Below are 19,765 nucleotides of genomic sequence, written 5' to 3'. Positions count from 1 at the left end.
AGGTCCTCATGCTGGAAAGGCAAGCACGTGGGCTGTTCCCCAGCCCAGCCGAGGAGTTTTCAGTAATGTCTGTGTTGAGAAGAGAGTTTGACCTAAGGCTGCAAGTGAAGGATGGAGAACAGGAAAGAGACCTTTGAGGTCTGGTGCTGCAGCCTGGTGATAGAACACTTACCCGCATGCATACGGCCCTGGGCCTTACCCCAGCATCACAGACAGAACACAGTAAGCCTGTGGCATAGGCTCCACATGTGAAGAGGTTGAAATAGTAAAAGACAGTATCTAGAAACAGTGAGAAACAGACGGGTGGTCATGGGTGGGACAGCAGTGACTTCTAGAGAAGGCTGTGATGAGGGAAACTTTATTATAAGTGTTGCCAGGCAGTGCAGCTCCTTTCTGCTTCATGTGCTCAGTTGGTCCATAAAATACTCTTAACAATGGTGGGCAGTCCTCTACCACAGTCAGAATGAGCGTGCATTTGTTCTGTGTGAAGAAGAAGCAAAGTATAAAAGCATTTTTAGGCAAGTTATTTACACTGTGATCTGAATACTTGTACTAAAATGACAGGGTGAGGCAGCTTGCTAGAAGACAGTGTCTAGTGCTAAATCTGTATACTTGGAGCCAGTCAAAAGAAATACCCATTTCTGTCATTTACCAGTTATATGAGCTTGAAGAAATATTCATCTGTTTTTTGTTTGTTTGTTTTTGTTTTTGTTTTTGAGACAGGGTTTCTCTGTATAGCCCTGGCTATCCTAGAACTCATTTTGTAAACCAGGCTGGCCTTGAACTCAGAAATCCATCTGCCTCTGCCTCCCGAGTGCTGGGATTAAAGACGTGCGCCACCACACCCGGCTATTCATCTGTTCTTAATCTGTTTTTTCACTGGCAGAATGAGAACTGTAATCCTTATCTGTGGATTATTTCAAGGTCTAAATAAAATAATCAAAAAATAAATTAATTAAGTTAAATATTAAGGATTAAGAAATAGATCTTTACTGCTGACACCAGTCTCAGTCAATGAAATTTAAAGACAGTCGGGCATGGTGGTGCACATCTATAATCCAGGGAGGCAGAGGCAAATCTCCGTGAATACAAGGACAGCCAAGTTCCAGGTCAGCCAGGGCTACAGAGTAAGAGCCTGTCTCCTAAAAGAAATAAAAAAAGACTAACCTAAAATACTAATCCTGAAATGAAATGTTCGCAAAGTAATGATTACTACCTGAATATTTATTAATTATGGGAATACATATAAACAAACAAATGTGGGTTTCTAAAATTGAGTACTTGAATAATTATTATTAGTATTATTTAAGGGAAATTTCAGCTCCCAAGCAATGAAAAGTAAAAAATACCATAATCTCTTTCATAAGTTATATTGATATTTTTCTAAGAAATGCCATCATTCTTCAGATCAGTTTGTTATATAACCTAACTTTGCTCTAGAAGCCGTCATTTTGTCAAGTAAAGCAGATTTTTTCCTCTTCATTGGTGAAGCAATCCAAGCGATGCACAGGGGAAGTTTCTTCTTTTGAAGAACTGTTTAATACTGTCATCACTGTAACCATTGCTGTTAGTTTGTTAGTTTGTTTGTTTGTTTTTTGTTTTCTTGAGACATGGTCTGGCTTTGTGGCCTAGTCAGGCTCGGAACTCATCAGTACCCTTGTCTTTCCTCATGTGCACACTTCCTGCCTCTGTGTCTGAAGTGCTGGGACTACAGGTGTAAGCCACCAGGCCCAGCTCTAGTTTGGATTTTTTTTTTTTTTTTACAGCTAACTTCTCAGAATTATTTCTGAATTTATCTCTTTATTTATTTGTATTTCATCCTCATTTTCTGTAGTTGATGTCAGTCCTGCTAAGTTCTTTTGAAAATGCTGAGACAGGGACAGCAGTGTGGCTCAGAAGAGTCCTCATTCTCACAGATATGATCAAGGAGATAAAGGAGATAAAGAGTTACTTCTTCTGCCAGTTTTGAATATATTACTCAAAGTATGCTTTACTTGTTAAATAGCTGTCACATATTTTAGTGTTAGCCATTAAATGTTAGTTACTTCAAAAGCAGTTAAGCATCGAATCGTCTACTTTATAGGAAATATTTCTTTCTTTTTTTTTCTTTTTCGAGACAGGGTTTCTCTGTGTAGCCCTGGCTGTCCTGGAACTCACTCTGTAGACCAGGCTGGCCTCGAACTCAGAAATCTGCCTGCCTCTGCCTCCCGAGTGCTGGGATTAAAGGTGTGCGCCACCATGCCCGGCTTAGGAAATGTTTCTGATGACAATTGATTACTATTATGTTTAGTTAATACTTCATGATTTTTTTAAATGATTTTAATAGTGGTATGAGTTTCTTTTTCAATAATTATTTTATAGCAAATATTTTGTATCTAAGGTGGTTAACTTTTAATAAGATTTCTAGTATTTTAATTAAAATATCCAAAATCTGTAATAAAATTAGAAATGTTGTGTTTTCTTAGTGTTCTTTTGATGTTACTTTATTCTGCTTGCTCACTGTCACATGGACTCACCATTTCCTGTTGTTCTCTCTTCTGTTCAAAGACAGGGGGTAGTAAGGTAAGTGTTTTATTAAGGAACATATTCTGCTAAAATGTTTAGTATTCTATTTTGATCCTTATGTCAAGGTACTAACTTTTTCTATAAAACATTTAGTTGCACTTGCCAAAAATAGAAAATGAAACATGGTTGTAATTTTGGAAGTAGGACTTATGAGTTAGTTTTACAAAGGATTTTGTTTGAAATGAAAAGATTATCAAGTTAATAAACATATGTTCTGTTTAATAAAATTTAATATACTCATTCATTTAAAATATTAAAATAGGATAAATATGGTTTCTTTATGTTTAACAATATTACATGGATAAGAAAGTCAGTTGGAGTGCTGACTTGTAGCTACCTTCAATGAGCTAAATGTCTTCAGAGCAATTCTAAAGGAGACAGCATGGAAATTGTCAATTTTAGAAGAAAAGATCACTAATTCTAGAGGAGTGATGGGTGATAAGGATGAAAAGTACATTTGAGACTAGATTGTTCAGATGTCCAGCTGCTACTCTTGAATGTCCAACAGTAGAAATCATCTCATTATGCATTTTTAACAGAATAATATATGCAAAGATGAGTCCAGAGTGTGGCTTTGATCTCTAAAGAGGCCCACATAATCTTCCATTAACTTAACTGAGATGAGGCGTCCAGTCCTAGGCCCTGATGTGAAGTACTGTGTTCAGTACTGCACTCACTCCATATTAAAGGAATATGCTGGAGCAGAAAGCACAGAGTGAAGCGAAGTCAGAAGCCTGCTTCTGAGAACACTCAGTTATTTAGGAGTCACTGGGTTAGAAAACATGTAGAGAGGTAATTGCAGTCACAAGCGCGAGTGCCCTGTGCTTGGATCACCATCTGCCAGGAAAGCGTGATGGTGGACTACTGTGATCCTGTTCAGTTGTTAGTGATTTTCTTACCATCACCCTCCTCCTGCCCCTAGGTCTGAATCCAGGCCTCAGGTGATAGCCAGTGTTCCAAAACAGCTGCATCCTCACCCTGGTGGTTTTATTTCATTTTATTTTGGTGTTCTGAGACAGAATCTTAAGTATATATAGCCAAAGCTGAATGAAATTTGAGGTCCCTTCTCAGCTGTCCAAATGCTGGGATTTCAGACACCTGCCAAGCTTTGTTCTCCTATTCCTTTTCCCCAAGAGTGGGAGTGAGAGAGATTTGCTCTGTGGCTCTGGTTGCCCTGGAACTAATAGTGTCGCCTAGGCTACCCCTAAGCTCACAGCAATCCTCTTGCCTCAGCTTCCCAGAGAGTGCTGGCATTATAGATGAGCACCACCACACTCAGTTGGCATTTTTCTTTTTAACAGTACTTTGGTAGCCAAGTCTTAAACTTGACTTGAATGATGACTGAGTCTGTTTGCCCGACTTAGTAACTGGAGACTGTCTTAGATCTGAATGATGGTCTCAGCTTCCTTAAAGGTGGCCTCAGGGATACCTGGCTAAGGGCCTCTTCCTTTCCTAATTCTCATGTCTTCCTTTTTTATCTTCTGATTTCTATGCCATTAATGGAATAATTGAAATTTTTCTTACATACAGTAATAAACAAAAAAAAAGTCTCTATAGTTTATCTGTGCTAAACCTAACTATTTCATTATGAATGATACTGTTATAATGTTTTAAATTCTAATATATGTGATAATCCTTCTCCTTTTTCCTTTGCTTCTGAGAAGAGGATCCAGGTAACCCTCTCTTTGCTGTCTATAAGACTAAATTTTGTGTTTTTATCACCTCTCCTTTTTGCCATTAATGAGCAACAGTGCTTTGTTCTTTACCTCTGTTTCTACTTTTCCTCCCTCTGAAGTAATGGCATCTTAATTATTTGGCTTACATAAGTCACTCTATTACTAAAATTTTATCCAAATTGTATAGTTTTCAAGTCAAAGTTGTAAATGAAAATTCATTTTAGGCAGTAATATAATTTATGTAAATAGCCCTTATAAAAATTAAAATATGCTTAATTGCTATATGTGATTATAGATAAAACTTGCGAGTGGAATTAGAATTAAAGCGATCAGATACTTACGATTTGAATAAAGTTTACCAACAACATTGACTTGGAAGAAAAGTCAGGTTTTCTATCTTCTTTGAATTACTCCTGGTAGGGATATTCTTAAATGTTAAGTATTTTAAATTTAATTCTGTATTTATGGACATTCAAAAATATGAAGGTTTGAACTTTAAATTCCTATGATAACTTGGAAACTTATATGTTCTCGATACTTTTATGACACCAGTCAGTCTTGCTCATACATACTATTTGTACGCTGTGTGAATACATACATTTATTTAACACTGTTTTACAGTACTCAGGATGAAATGTAGGCTTTGCTTATGTTAGGCCACCATGCTACCTCCAGGCTAGCTCTCCAGCATTCTGTATTTATTTAGAATGCATGTTCCATATGCAGCCCTGGGACTGAAGAGATGGCTCAGTGGTAAGAGCACTGGCTGCTCTTCAGAGGACTTGCTGCTTTCAGTACCTGAATTCCATGGCGGCTCACAGACATCCTTAATTTTTAGTTCTAGGACATCTGACATCTCTTTTGACCCCTGTGGGCTCCTTCATGCATGTGATGCCCATACATGCACTCAGACATGTACCAACATATATGTACATGCACATACACACACACATACACAAAATTAAATATTTTTTAAAAGATGTAACACTTCTTTTAGCTTTGCAAATCTATAACTTGACAATAATTTTATAAACTATTTATATGACTTTAGTAAATTATTAAGTGTTGGAAGTTTTTATAAAATTAATGAGTATCATTTTTAATTTAGTTATCAATTGAATATTTAGATTTTAGAGAGAAGTTAATGAATGATTTAGATTCAGTGTTCAGACTACAAAATATTTGAATAATGGTTGAGATGGACTAGTAAGTGGCTTTTAAAAATTAAAGGTTTTACCAAAATGCCCTCACAATTATATAATTCAGAATATGAATCTGTGCCCTGCTGGAATAGGGAGCATTTTAGTAGAACCTGAGCAGATAGGGAAGGGCTTGACTCAAGAGCCATGATGTAGGGAAGTGGGATAAATAGTCCATAAGCAGATTAGGGAAGAGGGCAATGTGGGGGCAGTAGTTGTGGTAATGACCTTTGGTAGGGTGTCGTATGGTTTACATCGCTTTATGATGATAAAACATCTTCCTGAATACCTTCCTGAAGCTGATGCTGATGCTGTCAGTCACTATGAGGGAAGTCAGGCAGGGATGCATAAAGGGCATGGAAGGGAGGAGCATGGAGATGTATAATTTTGAACTCATGTGAATTATGTTACCAACAGTGTAGAAAGTTCATAAAAATGTTATCCAAATTCTCTGTCAGAATGTTTTGTATATCTGCTATGTGAGTCATAAGGGAGGCTTTAGAACTGTAATTTAGACTTTGATGATAATATACCCATCCAAAAATGTTTTGAGTATGTTAAACTAACATTCTTACATTTGGCTATTCTTATGCTGATTTATTTAAGACATAGACGGAAGATATTAAAAGTAAAAATGAATAAAAATTGATGTTTCTTTCTTCATTAGAAGTTATAAAGCTGTAGAGAGATCACAGTCTAGTAGAACGAGAGTGAGCACCCTTTGGTGAGGGTGACATATCTGGAGTCCAAGGTTGGGAGACCCAGTGTGATCTGGCTTTCTGACTTCCCCCCATCTTTTCCAGGCCTCCAGTGAGTAGGGCCCCACCACAGCCAGAGAAACTTCAGTCAAACAATGTTGGCAAGAAGAAGAGACCTATAGAGGTAAGGAAAACGAATTTCCCAATATTCCCATGCTTCCTTTATATAAACATTCAAGTGTTTCCATTAATTTTCATGAAACCAGGTATATTGAATTATCTTTTTTACTTGGTTGCTTAATTCTTACTCAAGTTTGAAATTTGGATTGATATCCTCTGCATTTCTTAACTTCAAATGACATAAATAATGACTTTGATTATCTATATCTTAGAGAATGTAAATTTATATGAATAGTTTATGGCCTAGGGAAGCAAGACACTTTGGTGGTGTCTTATAGTTAGTAAGTTGATTTATAAGTTAAAGAGTAGATGTAACCGGACCCCCCCCCCCCCAGAGCTCCTAGGGACTAAACCACCAACCAAAGAGTACATGTGGAGGGACCCATGGCTCCAGCTGCATATGTAACAGAGGATGGCCTTATCTGGCATCAATGGGAGGGGAGGCCCTCAGTCCTGTGAAGGCTCAATGCTCCAGCATAGGGGGATACTAGAATGGTGAGATGGGAGGGGGCGGATGGGTGGGAGAGCACCGTCATAGAGGCAAGGGGAGAGGGAATGGGATGGAGAGTTTGTGGAGGGGAAACCTGGAAAGTGGACAACATTTGAAATGTAAATTAATAAGGCCCCCACCCCTGAAGAGTAAATGTACTATTTCAGGAACTTTTTGCCTCATGTGATCATTTAATATATGGAGATTATTTCTCCTTATCTCTTCAATCAACAGACCTTTTCACAGGCATTTCCTAATGCTGCCATCAGAAGCAAACAAGCAAACTATGCTAGGTTTGCTATAAGAGGGAATAATGATTGTAGCTCTTTCCCACCACTCAAAGACAATGAAAATGAATACTTCTAGCTGTAGGGTTCCCTGTCGGAACTTTACCATTATTTGTAGGAAACCGCTTTGGTTTCTCCTGAGTCTCTAAGTTGGACATAATTTATCTGAAGTATGTAGACCAAGCACTTAGACTAACAATGAATACAAACTGCAACATTCCTTTGGACATAAGAAATGTGTCAGCGTCTTAACACATGGAAACTTAAATATTCTCTTGGAATGAGATGGTCGACCCTGTGAGTCCCTTCTCCTTCTTATACGTTTATATTGAAAAATATGGAATGTGTGTTTCCATTGCTAAAGGCATTTTACATAAAAAAATGTCTAATGACTGTTCCACACATGAAGTCACACAGTGGCAGTCACCTTCATAAGACTGGGCCCAGCAACACTCCACCATCAGTAGGGAAGGTGCTCAGAGGCCCCTCTCCCTGAGCAGCTGTGTACCACAAGTAGGGGTGGGGGGGACAATGAAATCATTGGGGGTGCAACTCCTGGTAAGTCCCCCTTTCTTGTGTAAATAAACACTACTTATACACATGTAAACAGCAGCAATCAAAGAGAGTGGGGCGCCAAAGATAGGAAAGCTGGAGGGGACTTTTGGGGAAGAGGAGGTTCAGTGGGAAGAAGGGGAGGGTGATAATGGGATACTGGGAGAAGATAAAGTATGTCAAAGAATGTATATATACACACATGTATGTGTGTGTGTGCATATACATATATACATGTATGTTTATATGAAATCATGAAAGGCTAATGAAACATTTAAATGTCTAGCTTAATTTTGAGTTAGACATCAATAAACTACCTAAAGCATATTCTTCTCTGTCAGAAGATGTCGCAGACCCCTGAACTCCGACCGGCAGAGATGGGGGAAAAACGACACAAACGCCAAGGAAGGTTCCAAACAGATTTCTTCTTTATCTCTCCGAACAGCTTTTTCCTCTCCCTCTCACAAAACTTTCTCTAACCCTCTCCTGGCTCCAACTAACTCCAACTGAACTCTTCTCCAACTCTTCTCCTACTGAACTGTTTATAGCTTTTTCCCACAGCATTCTCCTCCCTCCCTCCGGGGCACATCCTGTTTTTCTCAGTTCTCTGAGATTTTTCAAAACAACATTCTCTCCCCCCCCCCCGGGGCACATCCTATTTTCAGTCCTCTGACCTAATCCCCCCCCCCTCTTCTGGATCCGGTCAGAGTTCAGCCAGGGGCGCAGTGATAGTCCAGTGACTCAGCAAGCAGGCAGTACAGGATTGTTCAAGTGCACAGGCTCAGGTTAAACAGGGATCATGGTGGTCTCACTCACTCCCCACATATCCCCCTTTTTGTTTAATTAAAATGGCTCCAGGATCGCATCTGTCTTAGGTTGCCCTCAACCATGTCACAGCCTTACCCATCATTGGTATGGTGAACTCATTTTCACCACCCTGTCTTAGGTTGGTATACACATGTGAGAGTCTTACCCATCATGGATTAATGATACATCATACTGAGCCAAACATGGGGCGAATTACCTGACTCTCTAGCCGCCACAGCTTGAGTCAGCAGTTGTTGATCAACTTGCGCCTACCTGCGCATGCATACCATCCACCACAGCATCTCCAATCTCTGAAGATTCCTTTGAACTCTCATCAGTACTCTCCTGTCTTTTAGCCTCCTTTCTTTTCTGCTGATTTCTTGTTTGCCTTTTTCTGCTTCTGCTGCATGAACCTTTATGACACTGTGAACATAATTTTGGACGTCTCACGGGAGCTGCCGTAGTTGACTGTGGGAGATTGGGAAAGCAATCTCTTTTAAAATGCCCAGCCTGGCCACAGGAAAACTTTTCTAACTTGGCAGCATACTTTTCATTTTTGTCTGCCAGGCAAGATTTAACTAAAATCCAAATTGCTAACAGTTGCACCAACACTCTTACTTTCATTTTTAAAGCGATCTCCTCCTGTTCTCTTCACTTTTAATTTCGTCCCTGTGCCGGGAACCTAACTCCAAACCTTAACCTCACTTAAGTTCATCCCTGTACAAAGAACCTTCTTTGTCCCTCTACTGGGCATGATACAGTCTCCTTACCGAGAACCTTTTAAATTCATCCCTGCTCTGGGATCCTTTTAAATTCATCCCTGCTCTCCAGGAGCCTTTTAAATTAGTCCCTCTTTGAGTTTGTTTATGTAGTGGATTACATTGATGGATTTCCTTATATTAAACCATCCCTGCATCCCTGGGATGAAGCCTACTTGGTCATCATGGATGATCATTTTGATGTGTTCTTGGATTCGGTTTATGAGGATTTTATTGAATGGATACAGAAACTGTGGTACATTTACACAATGGAGTACTACTCAGCTATTAAAAACAATGAATTTATGAAATTCNAGTTATATACATTAAAGAACACATACTGGAGAGAAATCCCATGAATATGCAATGTGGTAAATCCTTTGTGTGTAGCAGTAGTCTTAAAAATCATGAGAAAAAGNCATGCTGCAAAGGAACCCATAAATGTACTCAGGATGGTAACATTTTGCACTTGATGGTATCTGTATACAAGAATAAACCTTTAGAGTATAATTAATCTTTAAAAAAAAAATGAAAAAGGAGTAGGAGATTTAAAGACTGCTCTGACATCAGACAGAAGTTTTCCAAGCTGGTTTCCTGCTTTGCTCTTGGGGATTACAGTTAAGTGATTGGATGAATCTCAGAAGTGACTTTGAACTTTGGATTTTTAACATTGTTGAGACTGCTATAGACTATGGGGACTTTTGAAGTTGCCCTAAATGTATTTTGCATTGTGCTATGTTTAGGAATGGACCTCAAAGACTCATAGGTTTAAACAAGCTTATGGGGGCCAGGGAGTAGAATGTGATGGTTCGTATATGCTCAGCACAGGAAATGACACAATTAGAAGCTATGGCCCTGTTGCATAATGTATGGCCTTGTTGGAGGAAGTCTGTCACTGTGGGTGTGGACATTTAGAACCTCACCCTAGCTGCATGGAAGTCAGTATTCTGATAGCAGCCTTCAGATGAAGATGTAGAACTCTCAGCTCTTCCTGCACCATGCTGGCCTAGATGACCCCATATTCCCACTGTGATTATCATAGTGGACTGAAGGCTCTGAAGTTGTTAGCAAGTCCCAATTATATGTTGTCATTATAAGAGTTGCCTTATTCATGGTGTCTGTTCACAGCAGAAAAACCCTAATGAGGACAACGTGTAAATAAGCCTATTGAAGACCTAGTACTTAGTAAAGTAATTAAATAACTTAAAAAAAAAATTCGTCCCTTTACCAGGAGCCTTTAAAATTTGTCCCTTTACCAGGAGCCTTTTAAATTCGAAGCACTAGATTAATTCCTACTTACCACGGAACTCACCCGTAGCTCCTTCTTCTCGTTCCATCTCTTGCACGAGTTTAGAAGTTTCTGCCTTTTCTTTTTCCTCTTCTTCTTAGCCAACCGAACAGCTTCTAATCTTCCTGTTCCTTCTGCCTGGCTTCTGCTTTTTCCTTCTTTTCTGCTTCTTTCTTGTTGGCCTTTTCTTCTTTTCTTTCTGCTTTTTCTTTTTCTTCTTCATCAGCTGCTCCTGGAGAAAAGTTCCCCGTACAGGTCACCAGATGTCGTGCACGACCGAACTCCAACCGGTAGAGACAGGGAAAAACCACAAAAATGCAAAGGAAGGTTCCAAACAGATTTCTTCTTTATCTCTCCGAACAGCTTTTTCCTCTCCCTCTCACAAAACTTTCTCTAACCCTCTCCTGGCTCCAAGTAACTCCAACTGAACTCTTCACCAACTCTTCTCCTACTGAACTGTTTATAGCTTTTTCCCACAGCATTCTCCTCCCTCCCTCCGGGGCACATCCTGTTTTTCTCAGTCCTTTGAGCTCCTTCAAAACAACATTCTCCCCCCCCCCTCCGGGGGGCACATCCTGTTTTCAGTCCTCTGATCTAATCCCTCCCCCCTCTTCTGGATCCGGTCAGAGTTCAGCCAGGGTGGGTGGTGATAGTCCAGTGACTCAGCAAGCAGGCAGTACAGGATTGTCCAAGTGCACAGGCTCAGGTTGCACAGGGATCATAGTGGTCTCACTCGCTCCCCACAAGAAAGTACTCATAATGTCTGTCTCACATTCAGGCTGAGGAAGGATGTAATGTACATGTTTGACATTGTTACAGGACCTTGTGTTGGAGCTTGCTTTTGGCTATCGAGGCAGAGACTGCAGGAACAATGTCCACTATTTAAATGATGGTGATGATATAATTTATCACACTGCCTCTGTTGGAATTCTACACAATGTTGCCACAGGTAGGTCATCTTAATTTTCTGTACACACACTCTTTTTAATTTAGAACTTATTTAGCAGCTTAAAATTATTTGTTAAAACTATGAATAGTAGTTATACTTATTTAATTTATGGAGGTTTTTGTTTGGTTTGTTTTGTTCTCAAGACAGGGTCTCATTATGTAGCTCTGGAATTTTGGAGGGTTTTGAGGTAGGGTCTCAGTATGTAGCTTTGGCTAGCCTGGAATTTCCTATGTAGACCAAGCTGACCTCTAACTCAAACTCATAGAGATCTGCCTGTCTCTGCTAGGGTTAAAGGTATATATCTGTCAGATAAAGCGAGGGCAGGTAGCACAAGAGAAAATCAGATGGCAGGAAGAACCTTACCAACAGAAACCAAAGTTACTTGGCATCACCAGAACCCAATTCTCCCACCATAGCAAGTCCTGGATACACCCTCACACCAGAAAAGCAAGATTCGGATCTAAAATCACTTCTCATGATGGTGATAGAGGACTTTAAGAAGGTCATAATAACTCTCTTAAAGAAATACAGGAGAACACAGGTAAACAGCTAGAAGCCCTTAAAGAGGAAACACAAAAATCCCTTAAAGAATTATAGGAAAACACAATCAAAGAAGTGAAGGAAAGGAACAAAACATTCAGGATCTAAAAATGGAACTAGAAACAACAAAGAAGTCACAAAAGGAGACAACTCTGGAGATAGAACACCTAGGAAAGAGATCAGGAGTCATAGATGCAAGCATCACCAACAGAATACAAGAGATGGAAGAGAGAATCTCAGGTACAGAAGATACCATAAAAAACATTGACACACAGTCAAGGAAAATACAAAAAGCAAAAAGCTCCTAACCCAAAACATCCAGGAAATCCAGGACAAAATGAGAAGACCAAACCTAAGGATACATCAATATAGAAGAGAGCAAAGATTCCCAACTTAAAGGGCCAATAAATATCTTCAACAAAATTGTAGAAGAAAACTTCCCTAGCCTAAAGAAAGAGATGCCCATGAACATGCAAGAAGCCTACAGAACTCCAAATAGACTGGACCAGAAAAGAAATTCCTCTTGTCACATAATAATCAAAACACCAAATGCACTAAACAAAGAATATTAAAAGCAGTAAGGGAAAAAGGTCAAGTAACATATAAAGGCAGACCTATCAGAATTACACCAGACTTCTCATCAGAGACTATGAAAACTAGAAGATCCTGGGCAGATGTCATACAGACCCTAAGAGAATACAAATGCCAGCCCAGGCTATAATACCCAGCAAAACTCTCAATTACCATAGACAGAGAAACTAAAATATTCCATGACAAAACCAAATTTACATGATATATTTCCATAAATCCTGTCCTACAAAGGATAATAGATGGAAAACACCAACACAAGGAGGGAAACTACACCCTGAAAAAGCAAGAAGGTAATCTTTCAACAAATCCAAAAGAAAATAGTCACACAAACATGATTATACCTCTAACAACCAAAATAACAGGAAGTAACTATCACTTTTTCATCTCAGTGGACTCTTAATATCTCTTAACATCAATGGACTCAATTCCCCAAAAATGACATAGACTAACAGACTGGATACAGAAACAGGACCCAGCATTTTGCTGTATACAAGAAACACCTAAGTGACAAAGACAGACACTACCTCAGAGTAACAAGTTGGAAAAGTTTCCCAAGCAAATGGTCCCAAGAAACAAGCTAGAATAGCCATCCTAATATCAAATAAAATCAACTTTCAACCAAAAGTTATCAAAAAAAGATGAGGAAGAACACTTCATACTGGTCAAAGGAAAAATCTACCAAGATGAACTCTCAATTCTGAACATCTATGCTCCAAATGCAAGGGTGCCCACATTCATAAAAGATACTTTACTAAAGCTCAAAGCACACATCGCACCCCACCCAATAATAGTGGTAGAGACTTCAACACCCCATTCTCATCAATGGACAGATCATGGAAATAGAAACTGAACAAAGACAGTGAAACCAGCAGAAGTTATGGACAAAATGGATCTAACAGATATTTGTGGAACATTTCATCCTAAAGCAAGAGAGTGTACCTTCTTCTCAGCACCTACTCATACCTTCTTAAAACTGACTACATAATTGGTTGCAAAGCAGGCCTCAACAGATATAAGTAGATTAATCCCATGCACCCCTATGAGATCACAGACTGAGGCTGGACTTGAATAGCAATAAAAACAATGGAAAGCACACATACACGTGGAAGCTGAACAATGCTCTACTCAATGATAACTTGGTTGAGGAAGAAATAAAGAAAGAAATTAAAGACTTTTTAGAAATTAATGATAATGAAGACAGATCATACCAAAACTTATGGGACACATTGAAAGCAGTGCTAAGGGTAAAACTCATAGTTCTGAGTGCCTCCAAAAAGATAGTGAAGAAAGCTTTCACTAGCAGCTTGACAACACACCTGAAAGCTCTAGAAAAAAAAGAAGCAAATACACCCAAGAGGAGTAGATGGCAGGAAATAATCAAACTCAGGGCTGAAATCAACAAAATAGAAACAGAAAGAACTATACAAAGAATCAACCAAACCAGGAGCTGGTTCTTTGAGAAAATCAACAAGGCGAGACTAACCAGAGGGCACAGAGACAGTATACAAATTAATAAAATCAGAAATGAAAAGGGAGACATAACAACAAAATACATCTTAAAATAATTATTTTGTTTGTTGAATATTAACAGTTGAAAATATTCATTAATGATATTTTTAGGGTTTGAAAGGATATGAATATAAAAGTTGAACAAATTTTTATGTATTATTTGATTCTCAAAATACTCAATATTATTAGTATGTTTGGTGTATAAAAATGCATTTAAATAATAAAAAGTTTTAAGAAAAAAAGTATATACCACAACACCTAGCCTCAAATACTGTTTTTAAAAGATGAAAGATTTGTATGTTCTGAGGGGAAACCAGAATAAAAAAATAATATTTTAAATGTATAAGATAAATAATCTAAAATAAAAATATTTCATATTATAGTTGTTTGTATCTGTTTTGAGATAATATTATTATATAGTCAAAGTTAAAATTCTGTGTAGTCCAGGCTAACCTCACTAGCCATTTTTCTGCCCCAGGTTCCTGAGTGCTATACTACTGTGCCCTGTAATATTTTAGTCTTAAGAGAGTATGATCTGGGGCTGGTGAGATGGCTCAGCAGGTAAGAGCACCCGACTGTTCTTCCAAAGGTCCTGAGTTCAATTCCCAGCAACCACATGGTGGCTCACACCCATCCGTAACAAGATCTGGCGCCCTCTTCTGGAGTGTCTGAAGACAGCTACAGTGTATTTACATATAATAAATAAATCTTTAAAAAAAAAAAAAAAGAGAGAGAGTATGATCTAGCAGAAGAGCATTTTATAATGCTAAGTCTCCATGGGGCTCAATTAGGAGTGAAAGCTCACTATATTTAAAAATACATTTTATAAGGGAGAAAATGATTGTACAATTAAGACTTTCTTTCTTTTTTTTTTCAAAGATTTATTTATTTTATTTATATGAATACACTGTTGCTGTCTTCAGACACAACAGAAGAGGGCACTGGATCCCATTACAGATGGATGTGAGCCACCATGTGGTTGCTGGGAATTGAACTCAGGACCTCTGGAAGAGCAGTCAGTGTTCTCAACCACTGAGCCATTTCTCCTTTCCAACACCTTCAGCATGAGAATAGATGGTTTGGGATAACTGACTTTGAAAGTGACAGCAAGTGGCTTATTAGACAAGTAGTGACTGTAGTGGGAGTAAACTGGGTGATTTTCCTGAGGTTGTGGAAAGCTCGGAACACTAAGAAGGCTACTGGCCTCGGCTGTACTGATTATCCCACGTATCTAAGAAGGTGAGAAAATACCTCTTGGTGTTTAATTGGTTTGATGAAGAGCAAATGAAGTTCTCATGGCATCATGTGATAACCACTCTGGTAAGCTAGAGTGGTAATTTTGCTTTCTTTTATGTAATTAAAAACTTAATAAAGCCTACAATTGGAAGTAGCAACAGATGTTATCCAGTTCAACACTTCTGTTTTCCCTCTGAGTGTTTATAGAGCAGGTAGATTGTGTGAATCAGAATTCCTGTCCCTTGGTCAATGCTAACTGTAATATGATCTTTGCGCTTTGGCTTCCTAAAGTAAAGGATTCACCAAGGTCGCAATATATCAGTAGCAGTTTGCCTCTTAATAATTTGTGTTTTTGAAAATACTAAGAAAATTAGTCCTTTCTCATTGATGTTTTCTGTATCCTTTGGGAGAATGGGCAAAAGTAAAATAGGACAGCCAAGAAGGAACTAGATGGATAGACAAGTGACACTCATGTTTATTCTAGGGTTCCTGATTTGTGATACATTTGGGAAGGAGGACAGAAGAGAGGAGGCCCTACTTTAGTTCTGAGTGTTTTTCATCAGTTTGGGGATACATTGTAATGTTCAGTGCCCTAAGATTCTCTGCTAGCCTGTTTCCCAGCAGTTTAACCAGTAGCCCATAATTAACTGTTTGTTATTCTCACTGGACCCTCAGCCCAGGAAAACACAAGGCATATTCTAATTTGAGAAGATTTATCTGCTTGATTTTATTTTATTTTTTGACACAGTCCTTATATTGTTTAGTCTGGCCTGGTACTCCTTGTGTAGCCCAGGGTCCCCTCAAACTCATTTTCTTCTCCTATTTCCTTCTCTGGAGATGCCCAGGGTCTCTCAGACTCAAACTCATAGAGAGGAGAGCGGCTTGCCTAGGGCTTGCAGGTGTGTACCACCACACCATAGGCTTTGAGAACGTGTAAGCAATGTAGTTGTGTTAATGTAATTGTTGAGTTGTGGCAAACCTACTGTGCATATGCCTCTCTAATCTATATCCAGCCTGCTGTGCTGTCTTCATTTCCCCAGAGTTGTTTACTTCCTGTTTTATTTACAGTCTTGTTATCATCTTCATGGACTGCTGGTGGAACCTTGGAAGGGTCTCCACTACTCTCAGAACTGCTAGCTTTCTGATCAAAAAATACTGCTTATAAGATAAATGTGAAATATGAATGAACATCATCCAGATTAACAAATGGAAAAATACTTTTGTTTTCTCTCTAACCCTAATATCTCTGTTTGTTTGTTTATTTACAAAACCAAAAAGGGAAGATTATAGGCAAGGAATCAGTCTTCTCTAATTCTGGTTCTTGCTTAACTTTCCATCCATTTGCAGGCCTTCACGACAGTCCATGTCACGCAGAAGAACCATGTGTGTGCAGTTAGTAAATCCCCAGCCTTTTGTTTACCAGTCTCTTGCGGTACTTAGTATTGGCTTGTCTGTGGTTTATTCTTTTCAGGGTTCTGTCCCTTTAAGATTACTGATTCATTGCCATCCTTTTGATAGTAATCACTTGCATGGTAACTGCTCAAAATACATTTCAAATGAACAAATAAATTAGTTTATTGTGCTAAGTAAGTGTATGTGGCTGTTGCATCTTAAAGTGTTCCAAGTTAATTCTCATATTCTCTTATAGGGACTCAGAGTTTTTATCAAGAGCATAATGATGATATTTTGTGCCTCACTGTAAATCAGCACCCCAAATTTATCAACATAGTGGCAACTGGCCAAGTAGGTATGTTTCTATATTTCAAAAAGAAAAAGTTTGAAACATTTATTTTGTTCTAATAATTTCATACCCTAGGAAAAATAAGTGTATTAAATTGTGTATTAACTGCTTAGAATGTATGTGTGCATACAGCACCTAGCCCGACTACCCTATGCTTGCTGCCAGGTAGCTTTCTATTCCTTATCTTTGGTTGTCTGAGTTTGCTTAGACTTTTCAAAATGTAAACGATTGTGTAAATAGTACATTTTTAGCTTCATCAGGGATTTCTGGTCAGCCGAGTGGCTGCATTCAATACTATATAAAACTCAGAGGAAGAATAAAAAGGGGAGCTAAGAAATTAACTAGACCAATGGGGACAGAGCCCAGTGTTCAGCAAAGGTTAGGCTGAGTAAGAGAGAATGCAGGGCTGTTTTACACTGCACTTTAAAGTGTTTGTTTGGCATTAGTATTGATCAGGTTCACTACTGGTTTGATGTACCTGTGATTTATTTTTAATTTCTGTCAAAAACTTCAGGGCTCATGACTCAATGAGTAGGAAGGCAGGTATTTTAGATTGGCAGAGATTACCATGAAACTGCCTTACAGATGTGGGTTGTCCAGCCTACTTGTAATACACATTACTGAAATTACCGTGTTTGTTAGGTATAAGTGAGTCACAATTGCTACACTCACTTCACTTGCTTTCCTGGTGTCTTTGTTTAATTTTCCATGTAAATACTAAGCTTGTTCTTCTCTGAGTTCTCTGTTTCTATAGCCATACCACATAGAACCCTTGTATTTTCCCTTCTATAGAGTTTCCTTTTTATTTATTTTTATTTTTTATTTTTTATTTTATTTCATTTTATTTTTGGTTTTTTGAGACAGGGTTTCTCTGTATATCCCTGGCTGTCCTGAAACTCACTTTGTAGACCAGGCTGACCTTGAACTCAGAAATCCACCTGCCTCTGCCTCCCAAGTGCTATGATTAAAGGCGTGCACCACCATTGCCCAGCCTAGAGTTTCCTTTTTAAAAAGAAAAAAATAATAATTTTTCAAGCTAATCTACAAAGTAATAGATTTTGTTATGACATTATCATGTATATCATTATATATTTTCTTTATTGTTTATTTGTCTGGTGTGTGTGTGTGTGTGTGTGTGTGTGTGTGTGTGTTCATGAAGAGGCCAGAAGAGTGTTCTCCTACTCTGTATCCTTTGCATTTGAAAAGGATTCACAAATTGCATTTTCTCTGAACCCAGGACTTGCCTTGTCTTGGCTAGGCTGGAAACCAGGAAGCCGCAACAATCCTCCTATGTCACCCCACTTAGAGCTGGGGTTACAGGCATGTGTGGGACACTAGTTTGTTACATGGATAGATTATGGACCAAGCCTGATGGCTCAGCCTGTAATGCTCACACTTGAGAGTTAGTGGCATGAAGAGTGAACCCCACAGCTTTATGCCTAATGAAGTAATTCAACTTTTCCTTAGAAAGCTTGCTTATAAAATGGCCCTTTACATAGAGCAGAAGTCAGCGTCTTTGTGATTTCTGTCTCATTGACCCTTGTTTTTGGGCACATAGACAATCTAATCACTCATTCCCTTGACTTTACCTTCCGTCTTTGGAGACAATTGTTTTCTCAGTGACTTTCTTCTAGTGTTTTTCTTTAACAAGGACTATTTCGTATATCTCCCAGCTGTATTGTAGAGGAGTGAGATATTCATGGAGCAAGGAAATTGCTTCCCAGGGAGAGCCTTCTCTGTACTGGACTATGTCTTGAGTCTTTGAAATCCCAGAATTCTCTATAAAAAAGTTCTGAACTTACCTTTGGGCTTATCTGAGCCTCCTCTCAGAGTCTTGTCAGTCTGGTAGCACATTGTACACTCAGCATGTGTTCTCATAAATGAGGACCAGGAGGTAGTTAGCTTTCCCTGGGTGGCAGTGGATGGAATTTGGGGATTCCATGTTGAGATGCATGTCTTAGCCAATTTTGGCTACTAAACAAATACCTGAACTAGGTGCTTTAAGAGAAACAACACATTTTTCACAGTTTTGGAAATTGGAAGCTAAAGCTAAAGGTGTTAGCATGATTGGATCATGGTGAAGGCTCCCTTCCTGGGTTATAGATGGCCTTGTTATTTCCATATTGTCTTTCTGCTTTTCTCTGAACTCTTCTTATCTGATCTTCATTATGAGGGTCTACCTTCATGACCTAATCATTCCTGAATGTCCCACCATCTAATACTATAGTTGAGATTACATGACATCATAGGAGCTTTAGAGGAACACAGACATTCATTTCATAGCAGCAGCACATAAGTGCTTCCACTGTTCCATGTGGTGTGGGATATAGCTGTCTGCTGAGGAAAGGCTATGTTATATGTCCCCCAAACTCCAATGAGTTCCAAATTTATACCAGGCCTTCTAGGTACAAACAAAACAAAACCCCAAAAAACTGGGGCACTGGAGAGATAGCTCAGCAAATACTTGCTGCATTATGATAAAGACCTGAGTTCAGTTTCAAAAACCATTTTTTAAAAAGCCAGACGTAGTGCCATACACTTGTAATTATACCATTGAGCATGCAGGCCAGTGGATCCTTGGAGCTTACTGGCCATTAGCTTAGTCTACTAGTCAAGCTCCAGGTCATTAAGAGCCCTTTTCTTAAAAAAGAAGAGAGAGAGAGAGAGAGAGAGAGAGAGAGAGAGAGAGAGAGAGAGAG

At 38.8% G+C, this 19,765-nt stretch overlaps 1 protein-coding gene across 8 annotated transcripts in view; it reads left to right on the top strand.

The window, feature by feature from the left end:
• Positions 1–19,765, top strand: part of Eml5 (EMAP like 5) — a 114,225-nt gene that overhangs the window by 73,449 nt on the left and 21,011 nt on the right. For 5 of the 8 annotated variants that reach the window (XM_029540726.1, XM_029540727.1, XM_029540724.1 and 2 more), the window contains exons 28-32: positions 2,548–2,562; positions 4,227–4,238; positions 6,244–6,322; positions 11,320–11,449; positions 16,974–17,072. In XM_029540726.1, the coding sequence (XP_029396586.1) occupies positions 2,548–2,562; positions 4,227–4,238; positions 6,244–6,322; positions 11,320–11,449; positions 16,974–17,072 (335 nt within the window). The remainder of the gene's footprint in view (positions 1–2,547; positions 2,563–4,226; positions 4,239–6,243; positions 6,323–11,319; positions 11,450–16,973; positions 17,073–19,765) is intronic. The other 3 variants (XM_021201909.2, XM_029540725.1, XM_021201910.2) reach the window with 2 other exon arrangements.

This window comes from Mus pahari, chromosome 7, assembly GCF_900095145.1.
Source record: "Mus pahari chromosome 7, PAHARI_EIJ_v1.1, whole genome shotgun sequence".
Taxonomy (NCBI): domain Eukaryota; kingdom Metazoa; phylum Chordata; class Mammalia; order Rodentia; family Muridae; genus Mus; species Mus pahari.
The sequence above is the reverse complement of the archived record's forward strand: the minus strand, read 5'-3'. Positions and strand labels throughout refer to the sequence as shown.